This window comes from Perna viridis, chromosome 1, assembly GCF_037379345.1.
Source record: "Perna viridis isolate PV_CMFRI_1.1 ecotype Kerala chromosome 1, ASM3737934v1, whole genome shotgun sequence".
Lineage (NCBI taxonomy): Eukaryota > Metazoa > Mollusca > Bivalvia > Mytilida > Mytilidae > Perna > Perna viridis.
This window is the reverse complement of record NC_142445.1, coordinates 52357119-52380991: the sequence shown is the minus strand read 5'-3', so window position 1 is coordinate 52380991 and position 23873 is coordinate 52357119. Positions and strand designations below refer to the sequence as shown.

Sequence of the window (23873 nt, the reverse complement as noted above, 5' to 3'; positions counted from 1 at the left end):
TATCAAAAATATAAACAAAATATATCCTTTTGCATGATTTCAAACAAATTTCACCATACTGAACTGCTCCTCAAGCCCATTTGTGACACCGCAGAATTATCATAGCTGGACTCCACTATGGAGTTACACAAATTCGACTGAATACAGACCTACCTTTGTAAATCTCTTCAAGTTGAAGAGTTAAAGTCAAATTTATTTTCAGTATCTCTTATAGTTTTGAAATATATGTAGAAATTTGTGACTTGACACTTGTGGTCTGAAAACAGCAACGGTAATGTTTTATACTGGATGTTCATTATCGGCATAATTTTTCTAAGTAGATTCTCAAATGACGTTGTTGCCAGAATTTTGAGAACAATCCACTAAAGGGTTTCGGAGGAAAATATTTAATAAAAAATAACGAAAGGCGTAGACGACGACGACGACGGTCGTAAAGTATTGACAATTGATCATATGGACCTTGGTCTCGGTGAACTAAGATACCATCAAAAGTGATTGTTACTATAGCAACACATCTATTAAATCTTGACTTAATGTTTAGTGAAAAACATAGACAATTCTTTTCAAGGAACAAATATACTTCAGCTTCTAACAAGCCCCATAATACAACTGAATGGATTGAACCTAAAAAAAGATGAAATATGAATTCAGTTAAACAAGAACAACATTTTAAGTCATGATCATAGATTTATAATGTACAGATAACAAATTATGAAATAAAGTAAGCTGCACAAAGTTATAACAAATAATTTTCAAATTAGAAAGTTGAACGTTTTATATTTTTAAGGTGGAATAGAAATTGAATAGCTCTTTTCTATGCTTACCCAAATGCGACATATCCAACCAATAAAACAACAGCAACAAACAGACCGACAGCCACAATACTGAAACCAACAGCAGCCCCAGTAGCCACTGAAAGTAACAAAACAAACCTATCATTTTTTTTTATATAATGCTGTATGATCAGAAAATAAACTAGTGTAAATTGAGACATACACCAGAACATAATATTTGTGGGAGACAAGTAACAAGTACAAACAATATTTTTATTAGCATATACAGTTTTAATTTTGTTTCTAAATTGTATGCTTGTTATTTTGGTTACTTTATGATCATACGGTTTGTTACATTTTTCTTGTCTTGTCGTTGTTCCTGAATCATGTTCTATTTTATTCGAATCCTGGTTTCCGTGATTTCCCTTCAACAATGCGTTACAAAACATAACTGATACTCGTAAAAGTGTTTTAAAAGTAATTGATATAAACATTCTTGACATTGTGAGTTACATTCCTGAATGTTTAACTTGATTTCGTGTATTCACAGTTACACGTGGTATGAAATGTTTATGTGTAGCTGTTATAGATTGTTATAGATTGTCTCACTGTCTATAATTTTTGTTATTTTATATTTTTTAAGTTTTAACTTACAGCTGTTACAGTCTTCTCCCGAATGTAAGGTATCACAAACACATTGCCCATTTATACACTCCCCATTGACACAACCTTGTGTACAGGCCTCTGTAGTAAAAATAAATGTAAGTGTCCATTAATATAAATCATACATACAAATGATCTTTTAATCGCAAAACCATGTGAATATTTATACATGGTAAAACAAATCACGCAAATGATCATCATATTTTAAAATTATCAAATTTAAATTATACATATGGCAGGTTCTTCGTCAGACATGCCATCGTTGTCGCATATCTACAGAACTGATGGAAAACACTATCCCTGTTAACTTGATCTAGACATCGTTTGTAAACAGGGAGTGATAGATTGTGTATAAGTGTTTCTTTTTTCTATTTAGGTATTCAATTTCTTTCTTAGGTATCGATTTTCATTTTAATATTTAAACAGTCATCGGCTTAAGGCACATACCATATTCTCCTCGATGGAGGGCATGGGATTTTATTTTAAGTTAGAAAGTTTCTTCGCGCAAGCACGAAAATAAATATTTTTTGTTAAGCAGCAGCTGGAGTTAAAACTTTTATTTAAAAATCTACATGGTTAAGTACAGGGAGGAATATTGAATAATATTTTTTTTCTGTCCATTCACTGAATAAAAACATTTTTGGCTCAAATTTGGAATAACTTCATTTAAAAAAAATAAATCACAGCGCCCCCCCCCCCCCGCACCCTCAGCTAATAGTCGGTGCTTAATTTTGTTAATTGTAAATCTAAATTGATTTGATCAATATCTTTGTGGGTTTTTAAAAGAAGTTTTACTGCGTTTAACAATAATCATAACTTAAAAATTAGACCAATAACTTACTTAGAATGTTTATTCTGACTGGAATGACAGTGGCGTTGTGAGTAGCATTTGTTTCTACTGATTGCTGATCCGTTACTTTTATCTCAAAGTTATGTATTTTATTCTGATCAGGCAAAGATTTTGCTACTTTTATGCTTCCGCTTTGATCTATTGCAAACAGTTCTGAAAAGAAAATTTAAATTTTATTTTCTTCGCTGAAACAAAGCTTTCAAACTACACATATTAAGACAATGCATCAAATTAGAATTGCAGTAACATATTTCATGCAGTGTTTTTTTCTAATGCAGGATCCACTACAGGTAATCTGTTTTTTTTCTATTTAATGTAACATTTATAATAGAAACAACAGCATCAACAAGAAAAACATGTAAAAAACAACAAAGAAATATAGAAAGCAATGTGTATGTCTGAAAGTATTCAAATTAGAGAAAAACAAATCAGTTATCTTTAACACTTTTGTACCATCATCTTGTCCAACCGTGCTATATTCAATAGTCCTAAACTTCGGTTTTGAGTCCCAATCCCAGCACTTGACCTTCTCAACAGCTTGACCAACTGGAATTCTAGTATCGACATTCAAAGACAAGCTACTCCGGGTACACAATGGGGCGTCGTTTTCATCTTCAACAACTACAAAAATGTCAGCTACATCTGATAGACCACCTGCATCTGTGACCTTAATTAAGCAACATTTGAAATTATATCCATAAGTGTTTTGTTGGATGCACTAAATGTATTATGATACTTTGGTTAAGTTGACATCTTATACTTGGCAAAAATAACATTTTGTCGGAGAATATGTCTATCAGATTAGTTAACGACAATCCGAAATGCAAGAATATTTTGTAACCATATATAAGGCATTAATGAATAATACGGATTTTAATTTTTTTTTCTTTCACTTTCTACCACATAGATACATAAGTAGTAAAATAAGACTGATACTTGGTTACTATAAATGCTCTATTCTATAAGTAAAAGTTACTTGCATTGAGAGTGAGAACGTAAACAGACGTCACAGATGCGTTAACTGTAGTCCCCAAACGTAGGTTATGACTGGAGTCTAGGATGAACACCGAATGGTTTGACTCTGGTGCTATATCAGCTACACAAATTAAGAGTGTTTAGTGAATACTTAGTCTTACTTCAAATACAATTAAATAAAGTACGTTTTCGAAAAAAAGTATAAAAACTTCAGATGACAAACTGTTAAAGATTTGTACTAAAAGACCGTGATACTAAAAGTGAAATACAAATTAGTTAATGATACAGCAAACATATCAAATATGAAACAACTTTATGATATACACTGTTGTTTAACTTTCAAAACCTCCTTTATTCATGTTAATAAACCAAACCAAACCGGAAGTACACGTTATCTGCTATAGCTAGTTGTATGTATATTTTAAACTCTAATAATCTTAAACATTTGGTGTTGTAGAGGTTTGAACTTTGGTTGGTGTTGTAGATGTTTGAACTTTGATTGGTGTTGTAGATGTTTGTACTTTGGAATCAATCAAGATATGATTGAAGATATCAGAAATAAATTACCAATGGAGTATGTCAGATTTTTATACGTTGGTTCTACATCATTGTCTGTGGCATTTATAAGACCCAGATTGGTTCCGATTGTTGATCTCTCTGTTATGGTAAAGTTACGGAGGTTGATGAACATGGGTGCACTATTAACATCTAACACAGTCACAGTTACGATGATGGATACTTCACCTATGTCATTTTTAGCAATGACAATGACCTGCAATACAAATAATAAAGTTAAAAAGTATGTTCATTATATCTCCTTTCTATATTTGATAATGCTTTTGTTTTGTATATCGTCCGTTCTGATACCGGCATTGTAATATATCTCGTGGTATTATGGTCACTGATTATGAGGCCTCGTACAAAAAGTCCATACAATAGCAAGATGGAACTTTGAATTTTATTTCTTTTAATTTTTTAGTGTTCCACGGCATAGTATAGACGTTTATTTAATGCACTTTTTCATAAAGTATGTTCTTTTGGAAAAAGGTGTTTCCCGTCGACAAGATCCACAAATCAATAATAGAAAATTGCATTATGCATAATCCACTTTACCTCATATACGCCAACCTTATCTTCTAAGCTAACTGCTGGACATATATTAAAACTACCCCCTTCAGCATCACTAACATCGAACATCGATGACGAAGATGTATAATTGAAAATTCCACCTTGCGGATTTTGACAGGTCACGAGCGAGTTACTGGTATTGCATGTTACTTGGTCGTCAGTCATTTCAATTTCCATTTCTGTGTTTGTACATTCAGGAGGGTAAACTGTTTCAAAATTAAGAGAAATAACCCTATTAAAATAGTAAGGCGTAGGAATTTTTTAAAACTTTATAACGTACAAATAAGTTTTTTTTTAAATTCAAACAGTCGTTTACATTGGTCGTTCAAAGTAACACCAGTCAACGCGATTAAAAAAGAAGTAAAGGTAATTATAATAATAATAATGATATTTATTCAATAGAATATCAACGTTATTATACACAAGACATAAATACGCATTAAAGATTAAAAGTAAATTACACTCTAAATTGACATTTTATCAGGGATAAACCATGACATCTGTAGGGCTTGTTTCCAATGGGGTCCCATCATGAGAAATCACTTATAGTTTTGTCATACAAAATATAATAATATACCTTCAACAAACTATTGTTGATCAATATATAAATTTATTACAAATATAGACTATTCTAATAACATAAAAATAGATGAGGTGAAGCTCAACTATAGTTTCCCTATCAAGGAAATTTGAATGACCAGGAATTCTTCCTTTTTATATCATGTTTTTAATATTTTCTCGTGTAAAATGTCTGAATTTGCCATATATGTGGATGATTAGCGTTGAATTTTTGTTTGAATTGAAAACTCATTGCACCGAGAATAATGTTCTTTTTATGGCGAAGTCTTTTCTTACTGTTTTCCGTCAAGTTAAATGATTTATGTTCTAATATATCTCTTGTTATTAAGTAAATTAGAATGAAAACAATTATTCATCAAATTATTAGATGTGTAAGATACATCTGGACTTTCGAAACTTAAAATGAATGACGAATCAAAAAGTTTTTAATCGTATAAATTCATATGTAGATCTGTTTAGTGATATGCACTTACAGTTGATATAGACTTGGACAGATATATTGACTGTAAGAACACTGTCTGAGTATACTAAGACAGTAAATTTGTACTCTAAATCTGTTGGGTTTTGCTGCCGTAGGTAAATTTGCCCAGTTGTTCCAATCACATCAAAAATACCTGAAAGTAACAACAAAACGAAGAATTATGCTCTGTTGTCAACGAATTTAAGAATGGTTATCATTACGATTTTCTTATTCTTCCTGAAAAAAATGACCAGATAATTTTCTCAATTCCGTGTCCCCTTTTGGTCAGATGATCAATTAAGAAAACAGCTACTTATTTATTATGTATTTATAAAATTTAATACACATTTAATTGAAGTAACAATATCCGAACATAAAACACCATATCACCTCACTGTTTTTTTTCAGAAAGTGTATTTTTTAAAATGTAATGGAAAACGTATTGATTAGATGCGCAATTGTTTTGATCATTGTTGTTATACACACCTTGAACATTCTGGCTACTATTTACTTGGAATGTAACATTTCCTTGAACGTCTGAACAGTTTAGAAGTCCTATCAATGTGTTGGCTGGGGTAGAATCTACTATTCTAATGATATATTGCCCAAGATTTAGATTGCATTTGGGGTCATTTGTCAAAAGAGGAAGGTCCATCATCTGAAAATGAGATAATTGAAGTCGAGTAAATAATATTATCAAGAAAATAAAGCAAGAAATTGCCCAAATGAGTAACTTGTGAAGTTGTTTATGTGGGCTAGTAGAATTCATTAATAAACATTTTGAGGTGATACCTCTTACATAAGGTATTTGATACAAGTCTCTTACAATCAGTCGGTTCTTGGTGAAAGGTTTCGGTGAAAATGAAGACTCTCTTTGCCATCATTATCGATGCAATTTAAGTATCATTCAAATTTTACATGTGGACGAATTGCACCAGCAAAGGATTCTGACATCATTTTACAAGATGGCATTAATAAGGAAACATTCATGCAAGGACACATCATTAATAATAAACAAATTTAAATGTGTTTGTTCAAAGGAGTATTAAATACGACAAACAAATTAAATTTGAAATTTTTAATATTAAGAATAATCATTTGAATTTGCATACAGTTAAGACTGATATTTTCATTTTTTTTTAGTTTTAATAATTATTCAGCAGGCTATGTGTAGACAAATGGAGATTTACTTACACCAACTTCATTGTCATCAGCTTTAAAACTTTTGGGGGATACAATTGGTACCAAAACAATAAGAATAAACGACGACAACATGTCTGTATTCTGTGAAATCTATGCTCCAAAGTGTTGAAATTCTGTAACACAAAATAATTTTGCAATCGTCATTGAAGATAGGTAAAATGTTTGTTTTTTTTATTGAAGTTCTCAAAACAAACAAAAAAATATTTGAACATAAGATAAGCCATCGATTTATGGTGTCATCTTGTCTACTAACATAGCTTCTAGATTGTCGACAAAGTTTGATCCAATTTTTTTTTATTTTATGTTTGAAGTAATTTCCATGTTATTGGTAAAAGAACAGCAACACTTATTTACAATATTGGTTGTTCTCGTTATATGGAAAAAACAAATATGAAAAATTAGGATGTCAAAAAACAATTAAGACACCAGGCCGTGGCCTGTCGACTGATATCACAATATCTGCTGCATTTTTACCTCGAGTTTATACGGCAGGTTGCTAAAGCACAAGCGTATTTTACCATCTTACAATTTTCGAAATAAGCAGGTAATAAAAATGTGAAACACACACTAGTGTTTCCGTGGCCATGACATTGATAACCGCATATACTAGACACTAATAGTTTCCGTTTAAAATTCATCGTGTGATACGTGTTAAATAAAGCAGTTACTAGTTATTCATTTCTGTATGTTTATATAAATTTGGCATTTTTTTAACGTAAGAAAAGATTTATCTTATTATACAGCGGGAGTATATAATGATTGTGCTCTCTATATTTTGGCGTGTACATTTGAACGTCCGTTCTTGCTGCTCTCTATATGTTCGCATGTATGTTTGTCCGTGTTTCTAGTTCTGCATCTCTTGTGATATTGCTGAATGTAATTTGAAAAAAAAAACTTTTACATTTTTTTCTTGCATGCTGCTGTATTGCTCCTATTTTGTTTTTTTCATCTGAATTAGGTTTTGGGATTTTCCGATGCAAAACATTGACTTTGGTATTGGTAGACCAAGGGGTGTCCATCTTCTGATTCCTAACCTATTCCAAAACTGTTAAATGGAATTTAATAAAACTTGAACAAAAAAATCTTCAACACATCTTGCACTTTAAATTTTATTTTTCATTTGAATGAGTTTTGGGGTGTTTTATATGATTATATGGAAGTGGGGCAAAGATATCACCAAGTCAGCTGTGCTCATGGTTTTTCTCGTCGACCATGAGGCTTTTTATTTGTTTTCCTTTCTTTGATACCGTGCAAGGGAAACTCTAAATGAAGTTTCTCGTACAACCTTGGTAATTGTTTACTGTTTTGTTAAGTCTTGTTAACTGCACATTTTCTTCTTAATTTATATATTTATGAAACTTTTGGAGGGATTATTTTTCAACAATGTATCAACATTCTAATGGGCACTAATTATGCCTCTCTACTAGACGATTTGTTTTTTTTTATTCTTGTGAATCGAAGTTCCTTCAAAGTCTTGTGGAAAACAAAGGGATTAAAGAGGCTAGATTTACATATGGACATTTTGACGATGTTCTCTCCATTAATAATCCTAAATTTTGAGGATGGTTTCCGTTTATTTATTCAACAGAACTAACAATTATAGATCTTCACCTCGAACTTGACGACAGTAGTCACCTCAGTATAAACTTATGACAAACCAGACGACTATAAATCACTCTTTCTTGTGTAATAATATACCAGATTTCCCTACATATGGTGTTGTTTTTCTCTGATGTTAATGTATGCCATAGCTAGTAGCGACTATTCTTAAGACGCCACCGTTGCCTAATAGACAGATTTTTGGACCAAGGTTATTAGAAAATTCGACTCATCCGAACCCTAGAAAGTTTTATTGTCGATGTCTTGATCATATTAAAAATATTTTGTTTCTGGCAAACAGATTACATATGATGGATTTTCATAATGTCTACAAATTAATTTTCTGTGGTCTTTATTTATTGCTTTGTGATATGACGTTCAAAATCAAATTCCAAATTTTTAACGAATAATTGATGAATGACGCATGTTTTACGGGATTTTTTCGTTGTCTCAATATAACTGTGTTGATTTCGGATGTTTGTCCACTATTTCCAATTTGTGTGCTTGACAGCATAATATTTGGTTAGAAATGAATGATATCGCCATAATATTAACGTTGGTCATTAATGTCTTTGTGTCGTTATTTGACTTTTTAGTTTATTTTAAATAGGTGTCATCATTCTGTTATCGTGGATTTTAATACTTTTGTTGTCGTGGCCTTTGCTGTCTATTTGTGTTGAAATATGCCGGAAATAATTATCTTTAATGGAAGCGCGAGTTTTAGCGCGCTAAAATCCTTGTTAAACCCACTTTCCATTTGTTTACGCTGATTTTACCATTTCCTATACGGACTTTCGTTTGACTACTACAGTTTATCAGTTGGGTAAATTTGTTATTACCCTTTATCTATGTCTTTCCAATCTGTGTTCTTGTACAGTTGTGTACTTGTATGTCCGTTTTATCACTTCATCTTATTTTTTTACTATAAAGTGATTTGTTATTTAACTTAAAAAAAATTGTTTGGTGCACCTGTAAGTCAACAAAATTTGCACGTGCATCTACGACATAGTAAAAAACATATAGTTAAAGCTATAAAATCCGGATGTCAGAATGTTTTTTGATATAAATTCAAGCATTATGTGCATATGATTTTAATTACAAATTCATTCATAAATGGGTTAAACAAAGATATTGTAAAAATTGTGAAAAATACTGTTTGCGTCAAGTCCGAAATTTGCAATAATAATTAGTATCTGTTCAAAGTAGGAAATTTGCGATTATGATTGTTTTCTTTTTATTTATATTTGCTAGTTGTTCGGATATTCTGTATTTGATGATCATTTTATCGAATTTAACGTACATTTCTTTCTTAAGTACAGATTTACCTACAAATCATGCAAATAGGAAAAAAACGGTATCAGATCAGACTTTCTAAACAATCAACAATTAAAAAGAACTTTTTAATGATAGAAATGCATATATCTAAGCTCGGTTGAATTTATTTGGTCACATGTCTCAAAAAATTGTTCATTAGAATAGATTACTGTAAACAGTACTTTTTATTTATTTTCAACCACCTTGCTTCTTAAATCATTCTGGGAAATAATGAATTTATCTAGTCCATATCCATAGTTAATATAATTAACATAGTTGACAGATGTATGAAATTATCATCCAGCACTAGTTCTCAAAACAATGATAGAAACAAATCTGTGGCATTAAAACTATTTTTCATGAACCTTATTTAGTTTACCAATACTAACCAAGGTTAGAAACCAAATTGGATCAAAGAAAAATCAAAATGAGAATACTACTGAATACCAATACTTAGACGTTTAAATTTGTGTATTTTTAAAAGTGGTTATAATATAAAATAAAAACCACTGAGACGTCGGAATATTAAAAAACAGCCTACCTGTTAACGGGACAACCTATTTTTTCTATATCATGGGTGCAGGATATAAAAAGTCCTGTTGCAAAGCGGATCCTCCTAAATCAGATTGGGGTAAAACACGACATAATATTAAACAGTTTTGAATCGACTGGATTAAAATGTTAACTTTATGTCAGCCCTTACAACGTTGCAATACAAAAAAGAAAAACACTCGGATTTTATTTCACATTTTTTCGTTATAAATCGTGTTTACATTGTGTTGTATGTAGTTTAAAAGTAGAGACATTTTCCGTCTGTTTGTTTTTAATGAAACACATTGTTCTTAAATCATGATTGTTTATGAAATCATTTTTGGTTGGTTTGTAATTATTTATCATATTTTTAAAATTGTGGGTTGGGATTCTGTTGAAAACGGATACTTCGATTACTAAGTTACTGGAGTGCATAAAGTTTGCAATGGAAATACATGTAGTTTAAATAATCATTTTCATATATTTATTGTTCACATATGAAGTACTGTTTTGACTACTGATTTTTCGTTTATGAAAATAGATCATATTTACAACTATAAACATCTGTAATCACATTCAAACAAATATCCGTTCAGAAAACATGACTATATCATTTGCATAGTAATCTGATTATGAAAGTAACAAAACAACATACCCTTATATTGTCAGTCCGATAAATTATGACAAAAGTCATACAATTTGAAAATTGGTATAATTAATGTAGTCATTCGAAAGTGTGATTCAAGCAATTATCAGCTCGTGTTTTTTTTTTTATTTTTATTTCTTAGTGGAGTTCTGTTGTTTTATTTTTTTTATATAACACATGGTTTTTGATAACATAATAAATTTTAAAAACATGTATATTAATATAATTCCTGGTATAACGAAACAAAATAAATCACGAAGATATGAAGAAACTATATAATGATAAATGAAAACTATCGTTTCTTTTTTAAAATATTTTATGATGAAATCCATGCAATTTACAACGTCCCAAGATATTTTAGATATGATTATCTTTAATCATCTTTATCTTATTACAATGCTTAATATTCGTTTAGAATACACAAAAATATAATTTAATCGGATTAAGATTAAACAGCAAATGTAACTATTGACCAGACAAATCATAGTCAATATATAGGAGCCGAAACTATAAATTTACTACTGATATGTTTCAACCATATTCTTTATTAAAGAGTATTATATATTTTGCTTCATCTATCATACTCAACATGGGGAAATATCTGTGACTGCATTTTGACTCCCCGAAAAAGGAACTCAATAGACTGTTGTTATTAGATCGATGGTAAAGAAAGCTTATTGATCCGATTTTTATTATTCAGATGTCAATCTGTTCCTTTTGAAATTCTATTTTGATTTTTTTCCACAAGATAGGGGTATATTTAACCGTTTCTGAGTTCCAAGGAGTCAAAGTGGCGACCACCCAAAAAAATCTGTTTAAAATCTTTGGTCTGATTGCGATTTTTTTTTAATTTGATATCTCATCAAAATCCTTATCTGCATTTTTCATTTTTCAAAACAGATTTCGGATATCTGTTGCAGTTTATAAGGGGTCAAAGGGGCCACACACACACACACGCAATCGACTTTTTTATTTTTTGTCCGATTTTGAATTGTTAGATTAATTTTCAAATTTTGTGCTATATTGTGTATTCATGAAAAAAATATTTTCAAGTAAACAGCAATGCGCAATTACCCAACCTATATTACAACTAATTATTTGTCAATAGTTATGTTACAATTGTCATATGCTTTGTCACTTTGTCTTCACATACCACAAATATCCGTAGTATTTTGTGTCGGTCTAAACAAAATCGAAATCGTGAATGAATGGGTTGTTGAATCGACCTCCGATTTATTTCTTTTAGCTTAGCTGCTGTGATATATGATAGAGATATGCTGCACTATTCATAATTTCTGTTAAGACTGCATAATGTTTTTCTTTTATCGCATTAAAAAAAAATCTTTTGAGGAAAAAATTAGTTTGTAATTAGTCAACTTTTTGACGATGTCTTATCCAGCTGACCATGAATGTTTCGGTAGCCAATAAGGTAAGATATTATTGCTCAAATAAACTATTGCAAATATAGGTAAAGATATATAGTAACAACATATGGAGAATGGAAACAGCAATATGATATAAATTTGTTTATAACAGAGAACAACATAATATAATGGTAACAACTTATTTTTCAATTATCATAAAAGAACAATGTACAATGAGTCATTTTACGGTGGTACATTTAGGACACGTAATATTTTAAATGGTATTCACGTTTCTCCAACATTTAATTATTAGACTAAAACAATATCAATTAAAGTTAAGGATTATGGGGTACTCAAAAGGGTTTGATGGTTTAAATTTACCTGTATTTTACCTTTTCCAATAAAAAAGGTTGGATGATATTTTTAATGATATCAGTGACTAAAGACACAATAATATGATAATAATGTAATGTTTTTTTTGTTTAATTTTTTTTTTCTTCTTTTGCAAAAAAATATTAAAGCAATAAATATCTTTAAAAATATATTTCTATCTTTTTAAGGTAATTATTTGAATTCTTCATTAAAATAAAATAATTTAAAATTTGTTTATGCAATATAATTTTATTAAAATTAAAGTTATAATAGTTATAATTTCTAGTTATGTTCACTTAAAAAAACATGTATACAAATGTACAATTCATTTATATTATCAAAAAAATAAAATCTACAAATTCGCGTAACAAAACGTTATTGATATCTTGTTAACAATGGTCTTAAGCTTCGTATGAAGATAGTCATTAGACTAGCCTTATCAATGTTCTAAGATATGTCTTATGACATGTCTTAGGATATTTTCGTTTAAACAGTCCCCTGATGGATACATTATCCGACAGAACAAAAAGTTGATCACCGTGTCATAGTTTTATTTTCCTCATTCGTCTACCCCAGACTTGAAGTTTTATGAGCAATTCGGCAGGTGTTTCTAGAAAAGCAGAGGACACTTAACATGCCGGTGCACCTGGTCCATGCCCCCAACTTTTAGTGGAATCCGAGTTACTCATTTATTTTTGTTTCTTTGTACGTGTTATTTTGGTTATTTCATGTTTTTGTTGTGTGTGTCTGTTTTCATTGTCTAGTCTTCATCTCCAGACTGCAAAAGACCAGACATGGAAAACAGACAAACACAACAAAGAAATAAAGTAACTAAATAGTACATACAACAATCTAAAACAAATGTTGTGTTTTAAATATTCTGATCAAATATTAATGTCTATTAATACAAAAAATGTCGGTTTGATGAAACGTAGAATATTGAATGTCAACATAGTTAAGTTAAAATTTGTTATTAAATGTTTTAATTAGCTTCAAGTTCTTTTATTGATTTACATCTTTTCCCATTTTTCCCTTTTTCTTCAACGTTTATAAAACTTTAAAATTGTAAGAAAATGAAAACTACATGCATGTTGAACATGTGATTTCCATCAGGATATTTGATGGAATTTATGACAAATGTTCAGCTTTATATAAAATGAGCTTACTTCAGGCGCGATATAAGTGTATGAACAGTAAATCACAGCATATCTATCGGATGTTTTCTAACATTTGAATTTCAGATAACACTGATTCTTTAGAAAATTTAGAAAAAAAACCAACTTAACTGTCTGTTAGGACAAGGTGCTTTAATATGTTGTACTAAAGTTCGATAAGGTTTTGGTTGCTGCTGAAATAACAATTTAAATTTCGAAAACAAAAATCTTATCCGACATCAAATCCCAAGCTTCGGGTTAAAAAATGGTCGGTGTATAAGAACGTATACGATAGGGTCGGCATATCGATTTTATCCCATTTTTTATCAGACAGACCGTGTGTATTGTGTACACATGCCCCAAAATGACACTGTTTTCCACCACTTACCATGGCCACCAAGGACTTCTGTAGGCAGATTTTTTTTACAAAAATAAGCATGGATGCGTCAAAAACTTTTAGACTTATCACTTTCAATTACGATGCGTTCTGAAGTTTGGCAAAAATGAAGCAGCAAGATTATATAGAAATAGGAAAATATATATAGATAAACATTTATTGAATTGTATTCGTATCCGTATATCAACCGAACAACCAAACGTCTACATTTCAATAGATATCGAAGAAATGGCACTGTGCATTTTGTATACTATATAGTGATCTCATGTAATAATTTCAACTTGAGACATCATTTTAGATTGCAGTCTTTATTGATGTAATTATAAAGATAAAAAGACACATTAGCAACGGCAAAAAATAAAAACAATAACAAGCCTACTTCACTTTAAGTTTCTACTTGATACTCAAGGATCGGACACTTAATTTGTGTGAAGAAAAAAAATCAATTTTTGAAACAGTTTCTTGGATAAAAAAGCTTTATATAAAAACTCATTAGAACTACTTTTAATATTTCACTAATTTTCATCTTCAGGCGTTGTTTGGGTCTTTTTCCTAAAATATAAAACCATTAATTTAAATATTGTAATTATTCTAGTCAATATTATAAAGCAACACTCACGGTCTTGTATGAATATAACGTATAACATTGAAAATAATTAAGAAAAATATTGAGAGATTCTTGAAAAATATTTAATTTTACTCGCTTTTTCTGCGAGTGTAAATCCAAACTGAACTAAGATTAAGGATATTGGAGAACTTACCCACAAGGAGAACACCGCGAAAAGCAGGAACAGAAACAGCTCAACAGACCTAATATTCCTATCAATAATAGGGTACCAACCACACACATCGTTGCTATAAACCATGGTTTGACTGCGAAAGATAGTATAAAAGCTCAAGTAGAAGACCATGAATCGCTCGTCTGGATAAATTAGAAATATGAGGCCTGTTTAACAAAGGTGACTTAAGACAAAGACATGTCTTAGGATGGTCTGATATTTTAGTCCCAATTATTTTTATCGAAGATGTCGTAAGTTCAGAAATCTCTTTATTTTTGCCCTAAGTATTGTTATGGTCGTCTTAAGATAGGACGTGGAGTTAAGATATTAGAATAATAGTTGTAATGAATGTTTGCTTAGGTGGAATTTCTGTTATTGTTCTTTAAGTTCCTGAACAAGACGGCTTCATTTTTCCTCGATGCCATATCCAAGAATCTGAAGTCTAGTTCTGTCGGTAAAATTTCTACTCTTTTACTTATCATTGATAAACGTGTTGAATAATAAATTGTGAATGCATACATGTACTTTTCCATATTTAAAGACAAAAAAACCCTGCCCCTTTTTTCTCTATGTGAGAAGTCGACTTTGTTTAAATTGGACAGTATTAATATAGTTTCATCGACACCAGTGTTTACACAGATCAAAAAGAGCAAGCCAGCCCTTTTGGGAATGAAATACTATATAGATTTATTAAAGTACTTGTGTGTCTGTTTCTATCTGATCATACACATAAAAACATATGATTAAATTGTACAGATATCTACTTTCTAGTTATGTTCACTTAAAAAACATGTATACAAATGTACAATTCATTTATATTATCAAAAAAATAAAATCTACAAATTCACGTAACAACACATTATTGATATCTTGTTAACAGCGGTCATAAGCTTCGTTCGAAGATAGTCATAAGACTAGCCTTGTCAATGTTCTAAGATATGACATGTCTTAGGATATTTTCGTTTAAACAGTCCCCTGATGGATACATTATCCGACAGAATAAAAAGTTGATCACCGTGTCATAGTTTTACTTTCCTCATTCGTCTATCCCAGACTTGAAATTTTATGAGCAATTCGGCAGGTGTTTCTAGAAAAGCAGAGGACACTTAACATGCCGGTGCACCTGGTCCATGCCCCCCCAACTTTTAGTGGAGTCATGAGTTACTCATTTATTTTTGTTTCTTTGTACGTGTTCTTTTGGTTATTTCATATTTTTGTTGTGTGTGTCTGTTTTCATTGTCTAGTCTTTATCTTTAGATTGCATTGTTTTGATTTCCGAAAGAAAATTGGTTCCCTTGATTATTCTTTGATCAAAGAGAACAAAAAGCAGATACCATTCCTGCAAAATTTGGTTAAGGTCAGTAAAAGGGGTTATAGTTTTCTTGCGCAAAATGTTCAAGAACGGAAAGTGATAGCAAATCCTCATTTGAATTAAATAGTTCAGATGAACTGAAAATGAGCCAGAATGCTAAAGAATAATCAAGGGAACCAAGATTCTAGCGGAAATCAAAAGAATGTAACCCAGGGACAAAGACTAGACATGGAAAACAGACAAACACAACAAAGAACATAAAGTAACTAAAATAATACATACAACAATCTAAAAAAATGTTGTGTTTTAAATATTCTGATCAAATATTAATGTCTATTAATACAAAAAAATGTCGGTTTGATGAAACGTAGGATATTGAATGTCAACATAGTTAACTTAAAATTTGTTATTAAATGTTTTAATTAGGTTCATGTTCTTTTGTTGATTTTCATCTTTTCCCATTTTTCCCTTTTTCTTCAACTTAACTGTCTGTTAGGGCAAGGTGCTTTAATATGCTGTACTAAAGTTCGATAAGGAAAAACTCACGTTGATTACAGCTGTCTCCTTTGAACACCACTTCACATTCACATATTCCATTCCGACAGCTACCATATTTGCATTCTGGCTCACATGGACTTGCTGTAATTTAAGTAACAGTACATTATATTTGTATACAAAAACACATCAGGGCAAAAACAAAAAAAACAAAAACAAAAACAAAAACAAAATAAAAAAAAAACAAAAAAAAACAAAAAAATAAACAACAAAAACAACAAGAAACCAGAAAGAAGGGAGGAAAAGAAAACAACAAAGATACAAATTAATAATGAGGCAAAGCATTCGTATTTTATTATGCATGAACACATCTCAATTAATAAATATACAGATCATGTTTTTATCATAATGGCATGGAGCAAAAATAGAGGTTTTTTGGAAAGGTCTTTCACCACATCATACCGTACATACCAGCAGAAGCGTTGTATCGAGGTGTATGGAAGATGCGTGTAGTTGGTGTTCCTTGTGTTCCATTGACGGTTCCTAAACATGATGACACCGATATAAGAAATACAAATATTATTAATGTTTCCTTTCTCATAGTTATGTTATTAGCAAAGTCTGCCTACTGCAGATACCATCAATATAGACGCATTATTCCCAAATGTCAAGAATATCAAGGGATGTCAACTTTGAAAAAAACGAGACAATCATATCTAGATATTCACATAAAGGGGGGAAGTTTAATATGAAGTTTAAGTAATAATCCTTCTTTTGAGATTCAAACAAAGTAAGATTTATTGTGTCATACTGTCACTGAAAGTGTTCGTGAAAAAAAGTGTTGATTCATCCAGACTTTGTTGGATTTAAGTCATAGGTAAATATAATATTATCGGCTGAATTCATGGTACTGTAGGTAGGGAAGCCGTAAGAGGAAACAAAAATAAAAATAAAATAAATAAATAAATTGCAATACAGACAGTCTATTCTAGACCAAAGGATAATCCGAGTTTTATTGAAACTTTATATTTGTCATGAATTTAATTCAAGTTCTCAAACTACAACATGGCAATTTACAAATTAGAAAAAAGTTTTTCAATAATTAAGTAAAAATGGTCTTTCAATAAACGTATATGTTTTCCTGACAATCGACTTTGTGAGATTTACCAATCTTTATTCATTTTTTTCTAATGCTGAATAAAGAATAACTACTCCAGACTTATTCGTAATCAAGTAAAAAAAGGGAACAGACGTGCACGGTGAAACGCAACAAATGCAACATCGTATAACCACTATTAAAGTATTAAATGCGTACAGAGATCACCAAAATGTCTTCAGTAAATGTAGCTCTGAAAGGCCCCCGATAACAAAAGTAATAAATTCCACGGTAACAGAACGATGACAGTCATTCAAAATAATTAAGAAAAAGTTAAATAAGACACAAAGACACATTAATGACCAACATTGACATTAGGGTAAAATAATTCATTTCTGACCAAATATGATGCTGCAACCGCAGCAGACAGCTTGGAAATAAATCGACAAAATTGCATAACGCAACGAAAAATCACCAAAAGATGCTTCTTTCATAAATTATTTGTGGAAAAATTTGTTCTTGAACTTGATATATCAAAGCAATAATCGTGCGAAAAAAAATTCAATCGAAAAATTCTATTTATTATGAATATATAGTAGATATTATTCCGGTTAATATGATTAATCACATACAAGTCAGTATATATATATGACACAGAAATAGTCAATTATTTATGTAAAAGAGTCTGTTCTTCCTATTAGGCATTATACAATGAGTCACTGTTTATAGATGTTTGAAAAAAATACAGTCGTGTTAAAAAATGTCTGAAGCTAAGCAAAGAAAAGGCTTTGTTAGTCATGTATATGCTAATAACCAATCCGTTTAAAATATCTGTACCAAGTCAGAGCCATTGTCGTACCATCTGCTCCGGTGGTGTAATATCTATTTTATGGACTTGACTGGAAAAAAAGACAATACAAAATAAAATAAAAAAATGTTAGATGTCTGAATTAAAACAAAGAAAGCCTATGTTAGGAAGATATTCCGTTATTCTTGCATATTTTATGGTGCCTTACTTCAAAACATCTTACAGCTATTTGAAAGTAATTGAGCCAAACAAAATTTAAAGATTTGTTTTGCCGTGTATTCTTCCTTTATTTCCTCTTATTTTTTTTTTAATTAATCGAAACAGAATATGTTTTGTTCAAATGATTATACGGACAAAATTACGGCTTGAAAATTTTCCACGGAAGTTAGTTTTTGCAAATATTAAAAAAAAACTGACTGAGGCGGTTAGTCTTGGTGGTGGACTTCTGGAAAGTGCAGAAAATAATAAATCGATATTTTTCGGAACAAACGAACTAACTTTTGGGCAGGTTTTTGTTATTTTTGGTATGCTTTCATTCGATTAGATAAAAAAATTAGTAATGTATACTAAAAGCGCACTTGTATAGACCTGAAAGGTAAAATTAACTTTTTGCAGAATTTCCAAAATGATCGCCAACTCAAATATCGCAGAGTCATTGTTATCATAATCCTTTTCAAATTGTTGTTGTTAATTGTTGTGATTAAATCTTGAAAGGAGAAATCAAGAGAACCAGGATTCGAACGGTAATAAGAATTCTTGCTCCAGTCACCGCTATATCAGTCTAGAAAATTGGCAAAGAATACGAAAACAAACTCAGTGCTACTGGAATTCTACTAATTAGGAAAGGGTGGTAAAGAGATTTGTTGTAATTGTTTTGTTAGTTGTTCCACTTTTGTCAATTTAAAAGATAAGAGGCAGACTTCGGTGTTTTTCAATGTCCTTCATTTAAAGCTCTTCTTGGCAAATAAAATAAATATACAATACATTTATATTGCCGGAAAATATCAAATTTATTTGGCGAGCTTAACGGGTTCCCGAGCTAATATGAATACTTCGAAGCGAGTGCAAATAAATTTATATTAATATTTTTGGCAATGTTCATGTATTTGTTTTAATCCTGCAATCACATATATTTCAGCTGTCTTATGAGCACGGCGGTCGGCGAGGGCACCTTTAAACTAATTGGAGGAGGACCCCGTTTCCTGCATCTACCGTTGCTCTTTACTATAAGGGTAACCAGCAGTGAAGGAATAAAGCTTTGCGTTATTCGACACCCATTATTTGTAATAAGAAGCTTAATTGCAGGATAAAAGGTGATATTTCTTTATACAACGACCGTAGAAACTTGCGTTCGTTTAATATTTGTTGCAGTTGGATTCAGTTTTTTCCCACAAAATAGCACTTAACAAAGTATGTAAGTCTGTGTTCCCGTCCGTTGTAGAAAGCTGTATTGAAGAAATATTGTCAGCCTTTATTAGCTGTGCATGTTTATTTACTTACTTACTGCCCGTTATGCCCGTAGGGCAGCAACAAAGGATCTCCGTTGGTGACGGTCTTTGGCCATCCTTTCAATAGTTCCCCAGGTTTGGTCTCTATCCTTCATCTCAGCTTCTATGTTTCTCCTCCATGTTGTAATAGCTCGCCCTCTCTTTCTTTTGCGTCTGGTGTCCAGTGTAAGGCTCCTTTGGTATGAGAAGTACTGTCTTTTCTGACGACATGGCCTATCCACTTCCAACTTCTTCTCAGCAGTATTGTTGCCATGTCAAGTTGGTTGCATTTTCTCGATAATTCTTCATTACTGATGGTATTGGGCCAGAATTTTCGCAAGGTACGTCTTAAACACTTGGTATGAAATGTTGACAGTTTTGTCATTTTCCAGCACCCTGAGCCGTACAAGAATGTTAAAAGTATGCAACTCTGGTATAGTTTAAGTTTTGTTGTTTTGCTATACTGGCTGGACGTCCATACATAATTGAATGAGATAAAGATGTCCCAAGCCTTTCCAATCCTAATTTTGATGTCTTCGCTGGCGCCTCCGTCATTGCGCACCGTGCTACCAAGGTAGGTGAAGGTGTTTGTTGTCGGAAGATTTTTGCCGTTAATTTCGATAGTTGCGGTGTTCGATGTGTTTATGGTCATAACTTCTGTTTTAGTTTCATTGATGTTGAGACCTATATGTTTAGTGAATTTCGAAAGGCGATTGGTCTTATCGTGTAAGTGTTGGTGTGTATGTGATAACAAGGCTATGTCGTCAGCAAAGTCAAGATCTTCTAGAACAGTATTTATTTTCCATCTAATTCCTCTCCTCGCATCTGGGGTAGTTTTCCTCATCACCCAGTCGATTACTAAGTTAAAAAGGATGGAAGACATAAGCACCTTTTCTAACTCCTGTCTCTACTTGGAACATGATGTTTGTTGTTGTTGTTGTTATGTGCATGTTTGTGGGATATTAATATACAGAAAGAAAAAAAGATTTATTTTAAGATCTTTGGAATTTTTCATAATCCATATTTGATCGGTGCTTCTTTGTGTAAAGCAAGTATTTCAATAATTTTGAGCGCCATTTTCACAGTTGTTAAGCTAAGCGATATGCTAACCCAGAAATTAAACAGTATACGAATTCTTATTTATTTGGGTATCAAGTGCCAAAAGAGTAGATAAAAAATGACAGCTTTAGTGGAAACACGAAAGATAGATAACATCAACATATGATGGACTATGATCCTTAAAACACTGCTGTTGTATATTTTGGATTGCCTTATGTAGATCTAACTCCAAGTTCCTTTATATACTATGATAATATTATACTATAATATCAATGTAATGATGTAATGACGTAAGACTAAGACAACTGTGTTTGGTGCTTTTTATCTGCAGCGACAACGACGTATTTTTTTCATGAATGAGGTATTCGTCTTCGCGCTATAGGATTTTTTTTTAAAATTGGGTTGACCTTTTTGTTTTTTAAAAAAGAACTTGAATTGAAATTTGAACTGATTTTTTCATATTTCTTAAAACTTTCAATAAACCTTGAAAAAATGTATTTGCCGTTTAAACAAATTGGCTATGCCAATGGCCCAAATCGCGACGCTATAGTAATGGTTCTAACTCGTCTGGTAAATTTAAAATCATTCAGTGAGGAAGTTTGTACTTTTTTGAGACAATTATATTACTTAACCTTTGAGGTTAAACTTGCCCTTCTTGTCAACGGTATACATAGAAATAAATTTACTCAGACATACATACTAGTATATCTCATGATTTATCTGATCTTGTAATTTTCTAAATCGAGAATAATATCTCATAAAAGAGTAATCAAGAAAACCAAGATTATAGCGGAAATCAAAAGAATGTAGTACTGTGACAAAGACCAGAAATGGAAAACAGACATACACAACAAAGAACATAAAATAACTTAAATAATACACTCAAAGTAACAAAAGTAAATGAGCAAATCGGACTCCACTTAAAACCGGGAGCATGGACCAGCTTCTATGCGTCCTCTGCTTTTCTAGAAACACCCACCGAATTGCTCATAAACAGTCAAGTCTGCGGTATGCGAAAGAGGGAAGGAAAACTATGACACGTTGAACAAATCAGTAAACTACTGAAGTGATGACTTCAATCGTGAAGCAACATAACCCTGTTCCAGAAACCTATTTGTAAGAAGTCAAGAGCAATACAAAAAAAATCTGCGGAGTAACAACAAGCGCTGGTATACGTATGAGTTGTGATATGAAAACTCCATACTCAGGTGCTGAAGGGATGTTGCCACAGATGAAAGGAACGTTGACAATTCTGAATGAAAAGTCATCACGTTTGTCATAAAGTTTGGTCAATAGTTTTCCTTTACCATCGATTTCTAAGTGTAGGTCAAGACATGAGGCTGACTTCACAGTGTCAGTAGTACCATTTATCTCAAGTTCTTTGGAGTAGATGCGATGTATCAAATTGCCGAAACTGGGATTTTGTAAAGATAAAACGTTATGTATATAGCGGAAACTGAGATCAAATGATCTAGCTAAACGATGTTCTTTCTTTCGGATCAGATCAGCTATAAAGTCAGCCTCATAAGAATGAAGGAATAGGTCAGCAAGAGAGGAGCAAAATTTATTCACATTGGAATGCCGACCGTTTATTGAAAAACGTGTCCACCACACTGGACAATTATGTCGACAAAAAAAATTCCAGCATTTTGAAAACATCTAACATCGGTTAAACACAAGAAAACTTATAACGAATGAAGGACATACACTGGTACAATATCCGAAGTGCAATTGTCTCCGGCTTCCACAATAAGAAAATCTTAACACCGAGTGGTCAGATATTTTGATATTTTTTGTACAATAAATCAGACCTATATCTGAAAAAAAACGTCTCGCTCCAACTTCTGACAACTTTTGCTTTACAGAAGATTTTGCCACCGTTATTCACTTAAAATAATTTTCAATGAGCAATATCATAATTCACGATGCCCACAAACCTGTACAGTTTCCGTGACATTTTCTGGTCTGATAATACTCTGCTCTAATGATGCTACAATTTTTTGCACATGCTTCTATAGTATGGTAAACCGGATCGCAGCACATTGGTCTTAATCTGGTTGATTGCCCACAAGGAGTCGAACAATTAGTCCAGGTGGTCCACGGGTCCTTGTGGCACGGTTTGAATCTATTTTTACATAGATAGCAATTGGCAGTCGCAAAACATAATATCATCACCAGAAAAAGAAAAAAATGACAATTGTCTGTCATATTTCCGAATTTCTTTAAGCAGTACCGGATATTGTCAGAGTTACAGTGTGTAAATGCTGAACTTTATCTTGCTATATCATGTTATGAATTGTTTCGGTTATCTGTCAGTATTTGATTTTGTCTATCTATATTTAATAACCACAACCCTCAGGATTAATATTATAATAAAAGACACGAGTCGAGTTTTATATTGAAATGTTCTGTTAACTAACAAAGGAAAATATAATTTTAAAATGTTTCAAGTGACCCTTTAACCACATTAGCAAATAATCAAAACAAAATGACTTCCGACTTCTTTTATTGTAGCCAACTGCCAGTGAATAAACCAAGTTCAATTGGCAAATTTTATCGGCACACACCGCAGGGAGACGCAAACGATGTTGTCTGGATTCAAAATAGCTAAACATTTAGTACTCATAACTTAACTCCTTTCATAACGAGAAATAACAGACTTTCAAATTTAGTGATCCACTTAATATGGTAGTCTATATATTCTGTATCTATCGTATGATCAATATTTAACACCAACATGATGCATGTCCTCTACTGCAATAACTATTGAGAATAATTATAATCAAGAAGGACGAAAGGCGACTCAATACATACTATAGCAATTCCCAA

The 23873-nt window shown here is 31.7% G+C and overlaps 1 protein-coding gene across 1 annotated transcript; it reads right to left on the bottom strand.

The window, feature by feature from the left end:
• Positions 1-14254: 14254 nt before the first annotated feature.
• On the bottom strand, positions 14255-17268 carry LOC148629302 (uncharacterized). The gene is made up of 4 exons (XM_088564756.1): positions 17066-17268; positions 16646-16738; positions 14770-14881; positions 14255-14560 (listed from the first exon to the last, which is right to left on the bottom strand). Exons 1-4 carry the CDS (start codon positions 17193-17195, stop codon positions 14524-14526), a joined length of 372 nt encoding a protein of 123 aa, XP_088420882.1. The 5' UTR covers positions 17196-17268; the 3' UTR covers positions 14255-14523.
• Positions 17269-23873: the final 6605 nt, after the last annotated feature.